The sequence below is a fragment of the Myotis nattereri genome (genome assembly GCF_964212035.1).
Source record: "Myotis nattereri genome assembly, chromosome: 5".
In the NCBI taxonomy this organism is placed as follows: Eukaryota; Metazoa; Chordata; class Mammalia; order Chiroptera; family Vespertilionidae; genus Myotis; species Myotis nattereri.
Genome location: NC_138080.1, coordinates 46,789,183 through 46,808,105, shown reverse-complemented (window position 1 = coordinate 46,808,105; position 18,923 = coordinate 46,789,183). Strand labels below are relative to the sequence as shown.

The following is an 18,923-nucleotide window of genomic DNA, read 5'->3' as shown; positions in this document are numbered from 1 at the left end:
ACTGGATTGCTGGGGTTTAAAAAAAAAAAAGAAAAGAAAAAGGGAAGAAAGAAACCGAATTTAACAAAAATTATTTCTATATGTTCCTGTATTCTTTTCTTTCAAAGCCCCTTCCTTTTGCCTGTAATGAGAATCATACAAACGCCTTCACCGAGTCTATCCTGAGAAACAGAAGGAAGTATGACAGCAAAACTGTCCTAGTTCACATCCTTCTGTTCGTGATATCAAGCCTATTTAACGTGTGCTTTTCTTACATTACAAAATTCTAACTCGCAAGCATCCATGAAAAAGACAGCACAGAAGAACTCCCAGCCCCTGCATTAACAAGGCACTCCGTAGAAAAAGCACCTTCAACCAAAACTTTTTTACCTGAGTCCATGTCAAACATTCATTTTTTTTGACAAGCCAGGTGAAGTTGGAAAACATTCACATGCAAAACTACTTTCTCTTTAAAACAATAATAGATAAGTGTGACGGTCTGTAATAACCCAATGAACATCAACGTTAATAGGGCTGATACTTAAGAATGCAAAACGGCCTGAGCTGGTTTGGCTTAGTGGATAGAGGGTCGGTTCCATTCCAGTCAAGGGCACATGCAGGGGTTGCAGACTTGATCCCCAGTAGGGGGCGTGCAGGAGGCAGCCAATCAATGATTCTCATCATTGATGTTTCTATCTCTCTCCCCCTCACCCTTCCTCTTTGAAATCAATAAAAATGTATTTTAAAAAGAATGCACAAAACGTTTGGTAGCTTTCCCTCTGTTTACTTTTGCCCTTAAAGGTTGGGTGGGGGCAATGCGCGGCTTTCCGACTGTCAATGAAGCTTTCATCCGGTGGTGTCAGTAGTCACTGGCCTACTTCTGACTCAGCCCAAGTACTATGCCGGGTCCGTTTTTATTCTACACAACTGGCACGGGAACAGGAAAGTTTAACAGTTCATTGACTTGGCACAGTCCACACGCTGTCACAGTGCAGGTTTTGTCTCTTACAGTCTTGTTTGGTAAAATACACCCCTCCCCCCTCCCCCCAAGTAGGTTTCCAATCATTGCTATTCTAATGAATCGACAAAAGGCATCATCACTTCCCCCATCTCTAATTTCCATTAAAGGCCTCTGACATCATTTTCTGACCTGTCTTGCCTAGGTTCTAATATTCCCAGCATGTGTGCTTTCACTTGGCACTTCAAAATGCAATTCTTTCATTGAAATGTGCTTTTCCACCACACTAACTGGGAACGCGCATTCTCAGCTGCAGGAGACTGATGCGGTGGTCAATTTTAAAACTAATGGTGGATAAGGGAAGGCACACGACACATTTGGTAAATACGTGCAATCTATGATTCCCCCAGATGTGATGACTCCGTCAAGAAAAACGAAAACATCAGAAACGGTACCAGGTGCCATTCTTGGGCCTTGTCCAAAGGCAGCCAATGGAAGATTCTGTTTTACTCCGTTCTCCCCCACATTAAGTAACAATAATCAACGTCAGAGAAGAGCATTTGGATTTGAACAGATGGCATCCAACACTTAACAAGCGCAGCAACTCTTCCAAGAATTAGATCCTACATGTCTGATGGTCCCACGGATCAGAAGGGCTTATTTGTCTAATAGGGTTGGCAACGAGATACCCTCTAGTCACCATCCCAACGCTTAGGAATATGCGTCATTCTCTAGTCAGCAACTAAAAGCAAAAAAAAAAAAATAACTAAGAAATCAAACCACCACATTTTTATAAAATTTCCCCCTCGCCAGTCCAACTTGAAACGACCAAATCCAATGCCAGCGGCAATTCCTCCAGTTCAAGGAAAAGGAAAATAAGCCTGAAGGTAAACGAATGTATAAAGGTTAACAAACTTATCTAATTTTGACAAGGTTGTGCAACACCAAAGGAATCCGCACGGTGCCCTTCCCGGGGGTGGGTTTGACATGCCTGCCCTGCAAGAATGTCTGCATTTTAAACTAAAAGCACGAACTTAGCTATCCAACTTTTTCCCCCTGTCATGGGAAAGCAGCATCCCTTTTTCAAAAGAGCAAAATAATAAATACACAAGCACCTCAATGTTTTACGTTTAGAAGAAGGCCAACACGGATCGTCTCTCGCAGACCCATACAAGTTTCCTGCAAACACCTCCAAACTCTGAAGGTAGAAGGGGCCGCATGCATGAGAAGGAAGGGGCCCGTGGCCAGAGTGGCAGGAGGCGCCAACCCAGGGGAGGTGAGCACCTCCCCTCCCCAAGGCCCCCCAAGATTCACGGAGCCGGGCGTGCGGTGGGGAGAGGAGAAGCTCATTAGACAATTCCCTCCGCTGGGCAAACATAGGGGGAAGGTCAGGAATGGGGAGGGCAACGCAAAGGAGACTATCCAGGAGGCGGAAAAGTAAACCCAGGATGACCAGGGAACAAGCCTGGAAGATGGGATGTCACTGGAAGTTGGAGGTCCTATCAGGAGAAGTGGGATGCGCGGGGCGAACCGTGTCAGGAAGAGAAGGGGCGAGGGGGGGCCGGGGAGGGCGCAGCCGAGGAGGCGCAAATGCGGCCAAGTCCCGACGGGTCTCACCTGGGAGGTCCTCTCCGCGGGGTTCTTCATCACCGCTTGGCGGAAGCTGTTATCCACGTAGGAAGCCATCTCTGCCCGCGGGCCGGGCCGGGGCCGCTCCGCACCCGTGTCGGCCTCCTCCCGGCCCAGCGCAGCCGCTGCCTCCGCCCTGCGCGCTCCGCCCGCCCGCCCGCCCGCCCGCGGCTAATGAGCCAAACCGCGGCGGCGGCGGCGGCGGCGAGGCCCGCCGGGGGGCGGCTCGGCGGGGCCCGGGGGCCGGGAGCGCGGGACGGGCGCGCAGGAGACCTGGCGGGAGAGCGAGGCCGCGCGAGGGACGCCGGCGGCGCGCAGCTCCGGAGGGTCGCCGCGGCTGGATCGGCGGCCGGGAACTCCCCTTCCTCCTATTCCTCGCCGCTGGGCCGGGCAAGGCTTCCTGGCGCGCCCGGCTCCCTCCGGGCCCTGGCTGGACACGCCTCCCCGGCTCCACTCGGGGGACAGTGGCGGCTCCTCCTGGCCCCGGCGAGCCGGAGTTATTTTTAGGGAGGTGCGGGCGACGGTGAGGAGGGGTAGGGCTGCGTGCAGGCGGGGCCTCTTCTCCCCGCCCGCGCCGAGGGTCGCCCCCTCCTCTCAGGGGCTCGCGCCGCCGCCCGGGGGTCTCCGGAAGCGCTCGGATCGCCCGCGCCCCCCAGTCCTCGGGCACCGGGGCGCCGCGGGGAAGGCTGGCTCAGGTCCGGGCGCCGCGCAGCCCGATCGCCTCGGCCGCTGTCCCAGCCGCTCCGGATCGTCTAGTGGGCTCGGCCGTCCCTCCCGATTGCTGCTGCATCCCCTCGGGCCGCCGCGCCGCCGCCGCCGCCTCCGTAGCTCCGGCCGCCGCCGTGGGCTCCGCCGCCGCCGCCTCCCCCCATCCGCGCGCCCGGAGCGGAGCTTCCCAGGCGCCGGCGCCGCCGCGGCCAGAGCGCCCGGCCCGGGCTGCAGCCCTCCGGCCCAGTCGCTCTCAGCAACTTTGTTCCAGGTCCGGGCGGGGCTGGCGAGGGGGTGGGGGCCGCGGGCGGCCCAGGTCCGACTCCCGGCGGCGGGCGTCCGTGGGCCGAGAGCCGCGAGCCGCGCACAGCCCCCGCGGGAGAGTGTTGGGGCAGCGGCGACTCCCCTCCTCTTCCTCCGCCTCTTCCTCCTCCTGCGTCTTCTCCGGCCGCCCGAGCCGATCCTCAGGGAGGAAGCGGCCTCCCGGGCTTGTTGCTTTGTGCTGCAACCATGGTGAGGAGTGAGTGACAGCGCGGAGGCGAGTCGGCGGGCGCTGCATCATCGCGGGGCGGGGCGGCCCGTGGCGCCGGGTCCCGCCCCCTCGCGGTCTCGGCGCCCGCCCGCCGGCCGCGCCCTCGCCTGGGAGCCTCACCTTCGGTTGGGGCCAGGTGAGCCCCACGCGGGGGCCGCCCGCGGGACGCCGCGCCCAAGGAGGAGCGGGTCACAGCCCCGCACAGCCTGGCCCCGAGGAGGTGGCGCGGGTCCCGGTGTCCTGGCACCGCACTGGGCAATCGTTTTGAACCCGGGGGTTGGCGCCTAGCCGCTCCCGAGACCATAAATCCTCTAAGGATTTATTTTGTTGATTTGTCACTTGCTGCAGGGAAAGCGTTCGTGCTGGCACCATCAGACACTTGAATGACCACGAAATTAAGGAGCTGGAAATGTGCCAGTGTCAACACTAGACCCAACACCACCCCAGACACGAAAACATGCCAGGTTTAAAGGTGTTCGCGAGACCTGGAAGGTTTTGAGACATAACCGGAGACGCTGACCAATCAGGCTTTGCCTCGGACCGAGCAGACGTCCTTCTCCACCGTTTCCAGCGGGACTCCCTTGGTGCAGAGAGCACGGAGACCTAGCCCTTTAAGATGTCACTCCTGCTGCTTCACGTCCCCCTCCCTCTCCCTTTCTGAGCCAGGTCAAGGTGTGTGAGGTCAGCCAAGCACCAGGAACAGCTCTGCTGGTCTGGTCCTGGGGTTTTATTTTTATCTGTCTCCCCCCTCCTCCTTTCCCAACAAGTCCATGTTTTGATGTCTATGCGGAGGCTATACTTAGAGGAGGATTGTTACTTTTATGACCTAGTACATTGAACTGTTTTCAAATTTTCAAACATACCTTTTTAACATCTCGTTTATTTTAAACTCGTGAGCAAACATTTGGGGGGTGGGGGGTCCTTCAGTGACCTGCGTGGCATGAAACAAACTGTGTGGCTTCTAATTAGAGAAGGGGCTGTGCAACCCTGTGAGACCGGATCCAAGTTAAAATTGGATCTGTAGACCCTGTTGTCTTCCTCTTGCCGAAACCGCCTCCCCCTATTTCTTTCACCCCTTGGTTGAACCCTAGCATCAAATTCTCTATGACATGGACCACCACTTTGAAAGCAAAGAACACGGATAAGTGCCATGATAGCCCTGTAAGGAGAGAAGAAGAAAATCAAATCCGATGAGGTGAAAAAATAATACCTGACACCTCCATCTGGTGTCTGATAGACGTCTCGGAATTAACATGTGCAAACCAGGCTCCAGGCTACCTGCCCCAAAGGCGCCCTCCCACAGCCTTCCCATTCCAGTCAATGCCATCTACACCCTTCCAATGGCCCAGCTGAAAAACACTGCTGTCTTCCTTGACTCCTCCCTTTCTCTTACACCCCACAGGGTCAGTAAACCTGTCGGCTCGACCTTCAAAGTACCTTATCTGGAATCCAACCTCCACCTACCACATCTGCTGCCATGACCCTGGTCAGCATCAACTTGTGCCTGTGTTTTGCAATAACCACCCACCTGAGCTTCCTCTTTGGGCGCTAGCCTCCAGCAGTACACTTTGAGTCTTTTCAGTCCAGCTCAAGTCACTCCTCTGCTTAAAATAATAATAATAATAAAAATTTAAAAATCCACTAGCTCCCCATCTTATTTAAGTTAAAAGCCAGAGTCCTTACTGTGGCCTAAATACCTATGGATCCGGTTCCAACCCCCCTTCTCTCTCTGACCATCTCCTACTACAGTATCCCTTACTCGTTTTTTCCAGCCCCCTTGGCCTCCATGCTGTTTCTGAAACACAGTGAGCAAGCTCCAGACTCATGGCCTTTCCCTTTGCTGGTCCTCTGCCACCGGGATGATCCCCGCACTCCCCCCAACCCACCAAAAACAGAACAAAGCCTATGATGTTGTCTCCTCGCCTCCTTCACGTCTTTATTCAAGTGTCATTTTCCCTGTCTTAGTTCTCTTCCTTTCCTTGCCACCATCTTAACATATTGTATCATTTTAGCTATTCGTTTTATTTATTGTTTGTCTTCCTCCACTATAATGTATGCTGCCGAAGTCAATGGTTTTTGTTCCTTTTGCTCACTGCTATTTTCAAAGACACAGTGTAAATGAATGAATACCTATGGTATTACATTATGTGTATGAGATTGTTACATATAGTATCTCACTTGTGTTCCTGGCAGTGGGGGGCAGGGCTGGGAGAGAAAACCTCTCTGAGCCTGTTTTCTGTTCTATAAAAAAATGCACAAGAACTGCGTGCCCTGAAGATTTGTAAGACTCTATTATAATGTATGCAAAGTGCCCTGCACAGTGCTTGAACCATTGTATGCACTCAACAAATGGTAGTTATTTTTAAGATCATTCTCATCATCCTATTCCTTCGAGGTTAGTGGAACAGTTATTATCCTGTTTACAGATGAGGAAACTGAGTCAAGTCAGGCGACCTGACTTGCCCTAGTTCCAGGCCTGCCTTTAACTTTGGAAGGGCCTGGGACAAGCTAACAAAAGGAGATCCATACACCCTATCACACATACGTAAAACTATGAGTTAACCGGACATGGTGCTGCAGGGAGTACTAGGTTCCGGCCTGAAACTCGAACCCCATATTCTTGCCATCTCAGCTCCATCCCATACCACAAAAAGGCTCACACCCATGAGGACACCCCAGCCTGCACATTGACACTCCATCAGACCCCTCTCAAAAGCCACCCTGGCGAGTCCTGCAGCCCTGGCCCAGCCTTGGAAGATCAGGCCTCCACGTGGCAGGACAGTAAGTTCCAGGGTTCCGGGTGCTCAGAGAGTTGGGAACTCCTTGAGCCATGTGGAAGGGTGAAGCTAGGGCAGGGCCCTTCAAAGCGTGGGCAGCAGGCAGGAACCCCAGTCCCCACAGCCAGAAAGTTATGAATTGCAGATGCCAACCCAGCTCTCTTTTTCTGAATGCTCTACTGTGATAGTAAATTGCACCAATGACCTCAGGTAAGGCATAATAGTATCTGATCCACCAACAAAATGACTAACTCACCTCTAAGCTATCATTTAACTTCAATTTAAAGCTAATTTCCCCCCTATTTATCATCTACTTATCTGCATATGTTAATGATACTAATCACCATTGAACATCTGGGACATCTGATATGGACATGCATTGCTGTTTTATTACCATCTGAGCACCAACAGGGTGCTTGGTATAACATGGACAACAGAATGAGACACAACATTTGCCAATTCATCTGAAATAAACTATGTCAACCAGCCATCATCCAAGTAAGCCATCTCTTGTGCTGTATCATAAAGGCAGTTTAAAAATGAGAGTTTCTTTGTTCTGTCTCTACAACCATCATATTATCTAGAAAATTCTTAGAGGACACATAGAACATAGGGTTTTAAATCTAGAAATACATTTTAAGTCCTGGCCTAAATACCATTCTACTTGTAACTTTAATAGCCTGGGTCTTTCCAACCGTAAAATCTAATACATTCCTAAAGATATCATGTAAATTAGATGTTTAGAGTTGTCTTTAAAATTCAGTTAAAATAATTTTTTTTTAAATTCCCATGAGTCCAACTATGACACAAGATTAGGGATTGATATACCTATATCTATCTCTCTATCTCTCTAACTATAGAGCAGGGGTCCTCAAACTACGGCCCGCGGGCCACATGCAAATACAAATATTGTATTTGTTCCCGTTTTGTTTTTTTACTTCAAAATAAGATATGTGCAGTGTGCATAGGAATTTGTTCATAGTTTTTTTTTTAAACTATAGTCCGGCCCTCCAACGGTCTGAGGGACAGTGAACTGGCCCCCTGTTTAAAAAGTTTGAGGACCCCTGACATAGAGAGAGAGGATCATTTTGTTCACACACACACACACACACACATACACACACACACACACACACACACACACACAACTCCCACTGAGTGTCTACTGTTCAATCAGTCAATAAATATGTATTATGTGCTGTGTGCCAGGTACTGATCTTGATGCTTGGAATACCAATGGTAAATAAGACAGACATGGTTTCTTCCCTGGCCTTGTGGGAGCTTGATCCACGTGCCAGCACTTGCTCCATTTACTCACCTCGCCTAGGACAATGGCGAGGGTGGGAGAAACCACCAGGAAGTTGCCCTGCTCTGCTAAGACAAGCACTTCCTCCGGTTACCATTTTCTCGGGTGGTTCCAACCCTCTGAAGACAAGCTCGAGAGTGGGCGAGGTTGAATTCTATTACAGACGCTCCTCACCTATCTCCCCCGCCCCACAACACATTTTCTCCCCATTGTGTTGCAGTAACCTCTACCCTTGCAGTCAGGGCAGTTAGAGTCTCGAGCGAGTGGCTGTCGTTTAGACGCTGTATCGTTCTCAGTGAGCACACTCTGTTAGGAAATGCTGTATTCACCTGCAAGTTGCATTCGTGGGAGTCCCGTGGAGAAGCCAGTGGCAGACACCCAGGGAGAGAGACAGTGTGTTCATAGGAGAGAGCTCATGGAACCACTTAGATGCAGTGTATCAAAAGCACAATTAGAATCAGACTTTTAGGTTTGATTTTACATAAATCATAATTTCGTTTTAAGGATGCTGCCACGTAAGTCAGAAAAACATTAATGTAGACGACATGTATATGCTTAGGTGTTTTAGAACTGGTTCTAAGACCTTCCTTTTTTCTTCTCTCATGTATCAATACTGCTAACCTTGGTTCTGCCGTCAACATAAAATTAAATAAATACGTAAATCCAAAAATATTTAAACTAACAAGTAAAACTGTTCTATCTAGTGACATTATTGTATCCCTCACACTGACATAACTACTTTCTTGCATTGATTTGTTCACATTTGAAATATTGGGCCAATGGGAGAGAACAACCTTCTTTATTTCCTTATTGTCAGAAAGCGGATGCTGACATTTCTAAAAGGAAATGCACTGTTAAACTTTTTTTTTTTTAAATATATTTTATTTATTTTTTACAGAGAGAAAGGGAGAGAGATAGAGAGTTAGAAACATCAATGAGAGAGAAACATCGATCAGCTGCCCCCCGCACATCCCCCACGGGGGATATGCCCGCAATCCAGGTACATGCCCTTGACCGGAATCGAACCTGGGACCCTTCAGTCCGCAGGCCGACGCTCTATCCACTGAGCCAAACCGGTTTTGGCACTGTTAAACTTTTGATCCACGTCAATTCCTTCTATTTTTTTGCCAGTGTTTGGCACTTATTTTTATGAGTTGCCCTGTAAAACTGCAGTCCAAAATCAGTCTGCCAATTTAAAGGGGTTTAGGGAAAATATACAGACTAATTTTTTTAAACTTGAAAAGAGGTACAATTAAGGACTTCACTTTAAAACTTAACAATGTAAATGCCACTACACAATCAATGAGTACATAATGCATAGATTTTTAAAGCCCATACTATAGGTCATGAATGCTCAAGTTAATAATTTAAAGAGTTAAAAGAAAAAACAAAACAACCTTCTATTACAAACATCCAAAGTTAACCCAGTGAGACAATTCTATCATAATAGAGCATTGTATAAAATTGTATCTGGGTTTCTCTAGTTATATGAAGGTCATTACATATACGCAACTGAAATTGCATCCACAAGCAAACTGGTATGCAGAGCAGAGTTTGTAAATGCGTTTCTGAGAGGAAGAGCAGCCACAGTTATTGCCAGCTCTGGTCTCCATGTGATCTTCAAGGGTAAAGGTACGTATGCTATCATACAGCTGTCTATTCCAAGAGTGTCAAAACCAGACAAGGGCACTTGAGTGAAAAGGGCTGTATTCTTGGCCAGCTGTGATTTTTTTTAAATGCCAATCCAAATAATCATTCTGAAGTCACGATTATTTAATATTTGTTAAATCCAAGACTAGTGCTAGGCACCAGCTGTACATAAACAAAGTGCCTGTGCATTGAGCTTACAAATCTAAATTAGGGAAAGGAAGTGAAGGGCCAACAAGGGCGTGGGAAACGTGCGCTGAGGGCCTGTTCAGAAAGCGAGGCTGTTTTGTTGTATTGTTATTTTAGTTTTAACTATCAGATGGCCCAGGATGTTGTAACACAAAGATTTAAAGGAGGGGACTCAAAGGAGAAACACACTTTGCTTTTATGGAGGTTGAAGGAGGAAACCTGAAATTTAAAAATGGCAAAACGTATCCATTTAGAGGCCTAGAGGAGGCAAGCACAAAGAAATGGCATAGATTTTTAAAGCCCATTCTGCATAGAGTTGGCCAGTGGTTCTCAGGAAAGACAATGCATGAGATATGGCTCGGAAGAAAACAGAACTCTCCGAGCCCTGGAGAGGCGTATCACAATTGGTCTTGCCCATCTGCAGTGTTTTTCTCACACTAACATTTTACTTATCACGTAAGAATTATGACCAGTGCTAAGTGCTGGTAAGACATTTGAAACAGTTCCATGCCACCATACGCTTATCTCACCTACAAGGAATGAGCCTGTGTCGTCATACTGCCTGGAAGAATCCAGAGATAATTAAGTTAAAGACCCACCTAAACTCACAGTACTCCACCCTGCCCTGGCCAGGTGCCTCACAGACGTGTCTGTTGACACAAAGGAGACAGAGCGTAGAAGTGATTGGATTAACAACTTTATCGCCTTGCTGTAGGGGGGAAATATAATCTGTATTTTCAGTGGAGTCCATAAATGTAGCTTTATGAGTGTAGTGGATTGTACCAGTATGATGTAAGCCATAGGGGGGGAAACCTTGGGATCCACTGTCAGACAGCCCCGAATTGGAAAGCCTGTTCTGCTATCCATGAGCTTGTGCCCTTGGGGAAAGAACTTAACATCTCTGGGCTGAGACAGATTCGTTTCTAGCTTTCTAAAAGGTCGTTAGCAATCTCTTCCTTGCTGGATGAATAATATGACCATGACTCAAAACAGGATTTTTAAAAGGAAATACTCTTTCTCATCTCTTCCTTCTCCCTAAAAGGAATACCTTCTGACAATATTTACAGGGCCCTTCAAGTCTCTAGGAAAGGAAGATTTTAGATTAAAAATAGATTTGCCTAATTAACTTTATATACAGAATTTTGAACTTCGAGAACTAAAATAAGCTTCTATTGCTTTATGTTAAATAGCCCAGAGCCTCAAAGGCAAATAACTTTGCACCTGGGCCAGTGGTTCCCACATGTGGGTGAGCAGCATCTCCCCGATGCTGAGAGCTGCACTGGGCCAGCTGGTGATCCCGGGAGACCCTCTAACTCAGTGGTTCTCAAACTTCCTAATGCCGCAACCCTTAAATACAGTTCCTTATGTTGTGGTGACCCCCAACCATAAAATTATTTCCGTTGCTACTTCATAACTGTAATTTTGCTACTGTTATGAATCGTAATGTAAATATCTGATATCAGGATGCATTTATTTATTTATTTATTTTATAATTTTTATTTCTTAAAGTATTACAAAGAGTATTACATATGTCTCCTTCCCCCCCCCCCCCGCCCTTGACATTCCCCTGGCCCCTCCCCCTCCCCCCCCCCGTGTCTTGTGTCCATTGGTTAATCTTTAGGTGACCCCTGTGAAAGGGTCGTTAGACCGCCAAAGGGGTCGCGACCCGCAGGTTGAGAACCACTGCTCTAACTGTTCCCCAGGGCAGGACAGGCGCTGCTTATCTCTGTCACGCTGGGCCTGGGGGTGGCTCCACCTTTATCAAATAATTGAAAAACTAGAACTTACTCTTACAAAGATGGAGTCTATTGGCAGGTTTATATCCATTTCTAAAAGCGAGGGATAGTTGCCATGCATTAATTTTTGTGCTATTGTCCCATTTTTTAAAGTGTCAGAATTGTTGATTCCAAATATAAATATGCGTAAGTGTACACATAATACTCAAAAGACTAAATCTAATAAATGTAGCATAAAACCAAATGAACCAGAGGGATCCCATGTAATTACATACATAGATAATATCCACCGTGGTATGTAACACTGGCAGCTTCCAGATTTTTATCAGAGTTTAAAACCCACTCAATCTGCTTCCCCCTGGCTGGCCACGGGCCACAGGGTGATGCTCCAGGCGCCTGTCCATATTCCCCGCCCAAGGCTGGCTGCAGTGTGACAATACAAGGACCTAACCACATGGAATTGGTGCAAAATCACCTAAAGCATTTCTTCCCCACGTTTATCTTTGTGGTGATTCTTCAAAAACAAAAAAAGAAAGAAAAGAAAAGCACTTTCAAGACCTGCTTTCTTCAGTGCAACACAACTTGCATATAAAACTACGGGAAGCTGTGAACACGGCAGCACGGCAGACTGCCCAGAAGGCAGAGTAGCAGCAGAAAAGTTCTGACCGCTTTTCTTGCTACCCTTCAGGGAAACAATGTGTATCCAAGGTGATATCTAGTCACTACTCTCACACTCTCATTTGGGAGATGTTTAAAAACACATATCAAAAATTGCCAGCAGGGCCCTGGCCAGGTGACTCAGGTGGTTGGAGCGTTGTCCTGTACACCAATAAGGGATGGGTTCAATTCCTGGTCAGGGCATGTACCCAGGTTGCATACCGGAAGCAACCAATAGATGTTTAGATGTCTCTCTCCCTCTCTCTCTCTCTCTCTCTCTCTCTCTCTCTCTCCCTCTCTCAAAAAAAAAAATCAAATCAATATAAACATATCCTTGGGTAAGGATGAACAAGGAAATTGTAAGCAAGAATGGTTTCTAAAAGAAAGAATTTTCAGCAAGGAATTTCAGATGTTACATGTAGTTTATCTTTGGAAGGGGGCACCAAGACCCAGGCATGTCCCATGCAAGAAAAATGGTCACAGTCAGTGAATACTATCTTTTCTTGTGAAAATGAGGTCATTACCAAACAGTGCTAGGGCTCTTAAAGACTAAAGTATTCTCTAAAGCATTCCTACGACAGGCTCCTGGCCATCTATTCATGTAACCAGTAAAAATGGCTAGAAGGTACTGAGTGCTCACTATATGCCAAGCACTGTTCTCTGTCTCCAGTTTCTCGGTCTTAATCTTCCAACAGCCCGCTGAAATGCATACTATACTATATATACTATACTATACTATACTACACTACACTATACTATACTATACTATACTATACTATACCATTCTATACTATATATACTATACTATACTATACTATACTATACTATACTATACTATACTATACTATATATACTATACTATACTATACTATACTATACTATACTATATATACTATACTATACTATATATACTATACTATACTATATATACTATACTATACTATACTATACTATACTATACCATTCTATACTAACTATTCTATACTAACTAACCATATTTTACAATTAGGGGGAACAGCGACTTGGGAGGTCCCAGAGCCAGGATGTACACACATACTCTGATGCCAACGTACATGTGTTCAGCCCTCATTGTGGAGGTTCTCAGGTCTTCCTTGACTTATTTCTTAAACTTAGAACATCAAGTGCCAGGATTAACCATTTGTTGGTAATGAAGGTGACTTTTAATCCTCAGCCCCACTTTCTATCCCTAAGAGATGTGACATTTCCTGAAAAACGTAATTAGAATTTACCTGAATTCCAGCCCAGACAACATTCCGAGCTCCACGCTTGCCTGCAGGTCGTCTGCACTTAGATGTCCTCAGACACCTCAAAACCAACATCTCCAACAGAAACCAATGAAGTCCTTAGGGATACACCTAAGTTCAATCTTCAATAAATTCTGTCACATCCTGCATCCAATCCTCCCCAGGCCCTCTGTTGCCAATGACCTCGCTCAGGCGCTCTTTCCCCTGACCCCGCTCTCCTGTGCATGGACATTTCAGAGCGTCCCCATGGAAGTAGCAAAGGGAAACATTGCTTCCCTGGGTACCATTTACAAAAGATTTTTAACAGAACATGTTGCCACGACGGTTTTTACGGTTAGGATGGAAGGATGTCACGTTTAGTCACGTTGAAAGCACATAAGTAGTGTGGAGCGTGCAGGCAAAGGGTCAGGCCTCTTTGTCCTGCCAGAGGCCTCTAGTCAAAGTGCAGGCGCCACCCCGGGGGGTGCCTGGCCCTCACCCCGGCTGGCTCCTCTCCTGTTAGACACTGCAGGGCCTTTGCACAGTGATCCTTTAGAAAAGCAAAGCTATCGTTTAATCCCAAAGCCTGAAGTCCTTCAGTGGCTTCAGCCCTCGGTGAAGTGCAGGCCCCTTTGCAATGTATGGAAGCGTCCTAAGTGTTCTGGCCCAGATATGCCTGTCTAGTGTTCTCCCCTTCCACTTTCCACCCCATAACTGCTACGCCAATCATGGGCAACAACCGGGCCTATGAGGCTTTGCAAAGCTCTCTAATCCTGTCATGCCCTGCATACTAGTAGGCACCTCTTGCCCAGAATTCTCTCCTCTATGCGGTTTATCGGTGAAATTCCTACTCCTCCCTCAAGACCTTCTTAAGCAAAGGTCTGTGGGCAGACGATGCTGCATAACTAGATGGAACAAGAGATACCTGAGTGGTGACCTTGATTCTATCTGGTCACATACCAGCTGCTTGTCCAGGGGCAATTCACATACCTCCGCTGAGCCTCAGGGCCCAGGAACATGGAGACAATATTATCTGGATAACATAGGGGAGGCATTAGGGAAGGGAGCTAGTGGCAACATCGAAAATGTCCTTCCCAGGTGGACTTGCTAAGATTTTTTACCCAAGATTTGTATTGATATGTCCTGTATGTTCCCTACTGGTAATTCGGATTGGCCTCCACCAACTGACCACCCTCCCTTCCCACTCCATAAGGACAGCTATTATATTTAGGACTTGCCTGGCATATGACCTCTATTATTACTGTTACCATTATTATTTCTTAATGTATCATTATTCCCTGATTCCTCACCTCCTCCCTCCCCTACCAGGTAAATTGGTCTTTTTGCTCGCTGCCCTCATAGCAGCTTACACGGACCATTTTATAATACTTTTTATATTCTACTCTCATCATAGCTCAACTGTCTGCCTCTCCAATGACTCTGAACTCCTTGAGGACAGGGCCCATGTATTTTAATTTGTTTGCCTTCCAAGCTTAACACTAGCCCGGGCACTGAGTAGACAGTAAATCGTAGTAATTGGATAAATAAAGGAAGAAAGTATATTTTATTGATTAGGGGAGTAAAATAAATATTGCTTTATTGATTCCTAACAGGTTCTAGTCTAATAGAAAGCCGATGTTGTAGAAGAAATTCATCAAAAGAAACCAGTTGGCTTTTAAAGGACTGGACTCTCTCAGAAAGCAGTGGGCATTCGGCCAGTGACCTCTTGGGTTGATTGAACTCAGGGCTTCGTGTGTTTGTATGTATTTGCCTAAATCCATTTATCTAAATTATAAGACTAAAAGTGATCTTTAAAAATTCAGCTTTGATGACTCTAATAAATCAAAACTGTAGTCTCCCCAAAATCTCATTACAGACCATGAACAAACCCAAACGTATTAGCTCTGTATAATATCAATTATGGTTGTTTTGATACGTGGTACTCTCATTTTGGTAATTTTGTGGAGGGGTTTTCCCTACAAAAAGTTGAAAAACTAGAACATACTTCAACACATTTTTGCCACATCTGTAATCTCTCCCTATGTCTGTCTCCATCTCTTTCTCTTTGTTTGTCTCTCTATATATGTTCACACATAACACACATTTTTCTCTTTTGCTGAGCAATTTGTAAGTTACAAACATCATGACACTGAACCCCTAATGTTTCAACACCCATTTCCTTCCCACAGATGAGAACATTTCCTGCATAATCACAATACCAGTGTAATTCCTAAGAAAGTTAATCCAATAATATCTAAAATTCAGTCTATATTCAGTCACTCAGTTGTCCTAAAATAGCTTTTCCCTGTTGGTGGTGATTCTATTCAGGGTTTTGTATCTCTTAGTTTCTTTTCACTTTTTAAAAAAAATTGTACTTGAAGTATAGGAATTTCTTTTAAATATATTTTTATTGATTTCAGAAAGGAAGGACGAGTTAGAAACATCGATGATGAGAGAGAATCATTGATTGGCTGCCTCCTGCACGCCCCCCTACTGGGGATAGAGCCCACAACCCTAGCATGTGCCCTTGAACTGATTCGAACATGGGACCCTTCAGTCCACGGGCCGAAGCTCTATCCACTGAGCCAAACCAGCTAGGGCAAAATGTATGCTTTTTTAAAAAACTAAATATAAGTTTTTAAAATATATCTTATTGATATTTTACAGAGAGGAAGGGAGAGGGATAGAGAGTTAGAAACATCGATGAGAGAGAAACATTGATCAGCTGCCTCCTGCACACTCCCTACTGGGGATGAGCCTGCAACCAAGGTACATGCCCTTGACCGGAATCGAACCTGGGACCTTTCAGTTCGCAGGCCGATGCTCTATCCACTGAGCCAAACCGGCTAGGGCTAAATATAATTTTTATATAACAGGATGGGTGGTGGATTATTTCCTAGTATATACAAGGTCATCTCAGCCCTATTTAACACTCAGATGTCAAATATTGTTCTGGTTTCTGTGAGGAAGTTTTGTAACACAAAATACATTTGATAGCTTTGTCCTACATATATTTTCAAGTGAACTGATTTATCTACACTCTATAGAGATAGTTCACTAACTTGAGTAATTGTACCTCTGCTCTCAACACACCTCCTTATTTCACACAAAAGACAATTCATCACCATTTATGTTCTTACATTTGTAGATAGCTAACTGAATCATAAAAAACATGTACACAGGACCCAATCCTTAGTTTTTCAACCAAGAAGCTTTGAGTCATTTCAACTTTTCCTTAAATCAAAATATCATACTAACATTTACTGCACTTACTTGTAACTACGCAGTTAAACTGGGGGACGCTGTCCCCTGTGGTTCCAGAAGCACTTTAAAATTAATGGAAATTGCAATGCACTCTGGAGAGATTTATGAGAATATTAATTAAAATGAACTTGTCCTAGTTTTCATAGTTTTTCCAGAATTGAGAAGGATGATGATGTGTATGGCAAACTGACATGTTTCCCAAATATGACTGCTGCTCAAAGCTATGTTTTTTTAAAAAATATATATATTTTTTTATTGCTTTCAGAGAGGAAAGGAGAGGGAGAGAGAGGTAGAAACATCAATGATGAGAGAGAATCATTGATTGGCTGCTCCTGCACGCCCCCTACCAGGGATTGAGCCTGCAACCCAGGCATGTGCCCTTGACTGGAATCGAACTGGGACCCTTCAGTCCGCAGGCCAACGCTCTATCCACTGAGCCAAACCAGCTAGGGCTGGTTTTATTTTTTTTTAAAATATATTTTTATTGATTTCAGAGAGGAGGGGAGAAGGAGAGAGAAAAACATCAATGATGAGAGAGAATTGTTGATAGTCTGCCTTCTGCATTATCCTTGGGTATCATGTCTGCAAGCTGGGCATGTGCCCTGACAGGAAATTGAACTGTGACCTGACTTATAGGTTGATGTTCAATCACTGAGCCACACTGGCCAGGATTTTTTTAAAAATATGTTTTCATAGATTTTTTAGAGAGAGAAGAAGGGAAAAGGAGAAGGAGAAAGAAACACTGATGTGAGAGAGAAACATCAGTCAGTTGCCTCCTTCATGCATCCCCAACCAGGGATGCAACCAGCAACCTGGGTATGTGTCCTGACCGGGAATCAAACTGGCGATGCATGGGATGACGCTCATCCAACTGAGCCACACTGACTAGGGCATCAAAACTATAGTTTTAAATAAAACCTAATGAATCTTCAGAAAAGATGATTTACAGTACAACATAGCATTTTAACCTCAAAAATTATACAAAAATTTATACTTAGGATACATGAGGGAGTCAGGTGCATTAATGAAATATGAAAGAAATACGGCAATTTCTGAAGGTGTCTGAAAAATCTGTACCATTTTATCTCCAAAGGCATGGTCTAGTCATACATTTATAGCTTTACTTTGATGTGCACACATCATGTGGTTAACATTGACAAGAGTTAAGCACACAATTTAAAAAAGAAAATTGCACCATTTTTAATATATCCTCCAGATGATTAATAAACACAAAAAAAGACTACATTTAAGTAGAAATATAAACCTAACTTAAAATTCCAGGAGCCAAGAAATCCATCATTGGTTATGCTGTCAGGTACTAAGACAAATGGAAGGGGTTGGGGTAGGCAGAGCCACAAGTTTAATTTCATATATAGAAAGCACTTAAGCTATTGAATTGAAGGGATTATTCACCTGCCAATTTAAGTCAGAATTGTTCCTGCAACCTAGTTTTCTGATTATAGTGAGGTTACTTACGTTTATGAAAATGTAATTTAAAAAATTTTGACTACAACTGTACATTATTTGCAGATAATGTTTTAGCACTTACAGCTTGTCACCAAATATCATTCCTAACTTCCCACTTCCAGGCTTGAGGCCCTTCATGTTTGCCAAGCTCATACTTGGTCAACTCTCTGGGCATTCACTCAGGTACAAACACAAAACAAAACACCTCTCTCTCTCTCTCTCTCTCTCTCTCTCTCTCTCTCTCTCTCTCTCTCACACACACACACACGCACGCGCGCGCGTGCGAACATACAAAGAAAATTGTCAGATTTAGGTTATCCTTTCTTCTGCTTGATTTTTTCTTTATTTTTTTTCTCCTCAGCTACAGTAGAAGCACAGCTTTTAAAGAACGCTCAGTAAACCAGGTGCATTAAATAACCAAGTGTTGAGTCTCCATGGGGACTTGACAAGAAAGGATGGGAAAACCAAGATTCCAACACTATATGGACCTTAAATTCCACGCCCCCTTGATTCATCATTTCATTTCCAGAAATTGATTATAAGTAAACAATCAAGATTTATTTGTAGCACTGTTTACAATAATTTTTAGAGTGGTGACAATCTAAATATTCAGTAACAAAGGGCTTATAAATTGTGCTAAAGCAATAAAATACTATGCAGCAATTAAAATCACATTTTCAAGATTATTTAGTAACATCAGTAGATGATCACATTATATTTAGTGAGAAAAAAGTAGGCTCCAAACCTGAATTTACAATGATATCCCAATTTTGTTCTTTTAAAAAGGAAATATAAATAGGTAGATAGATACTGACATAGAAATAGGGACA

The 18,923-nt window shown here is 45.2% G+C and overlaps 1 protein-coding gene across 2 annotated transcripts in view; it reads right to left on the bottom strand.

The window, feature by feature from the left end:
* Window positions 1-2,937, bottom strand: part of RAPGEF2 (Rap guanine nucleotide exchange factor 2) — a 233,688-nt gene extending 230,751 nt beyond the window's left edge. For both annotated transcript variants that reach the window (XM_081093130.1, XM_081093131.1), the window contains exon 1: window positions 2,555-2,937. In XM_081093130.1, coding sequence (XP_080949256.1) covers window positions 2,555-2,623 — 69 coding nt within the window. In that variant the 5' untranslated portion in view covers window positions 2,624-2,937. The remainder of the gene's footprint in view (window positions 1-2,554) is intronic.
* Between the last annotated feature and the right edge of the window lie 15,986 nt (window positions 2,938-18,923).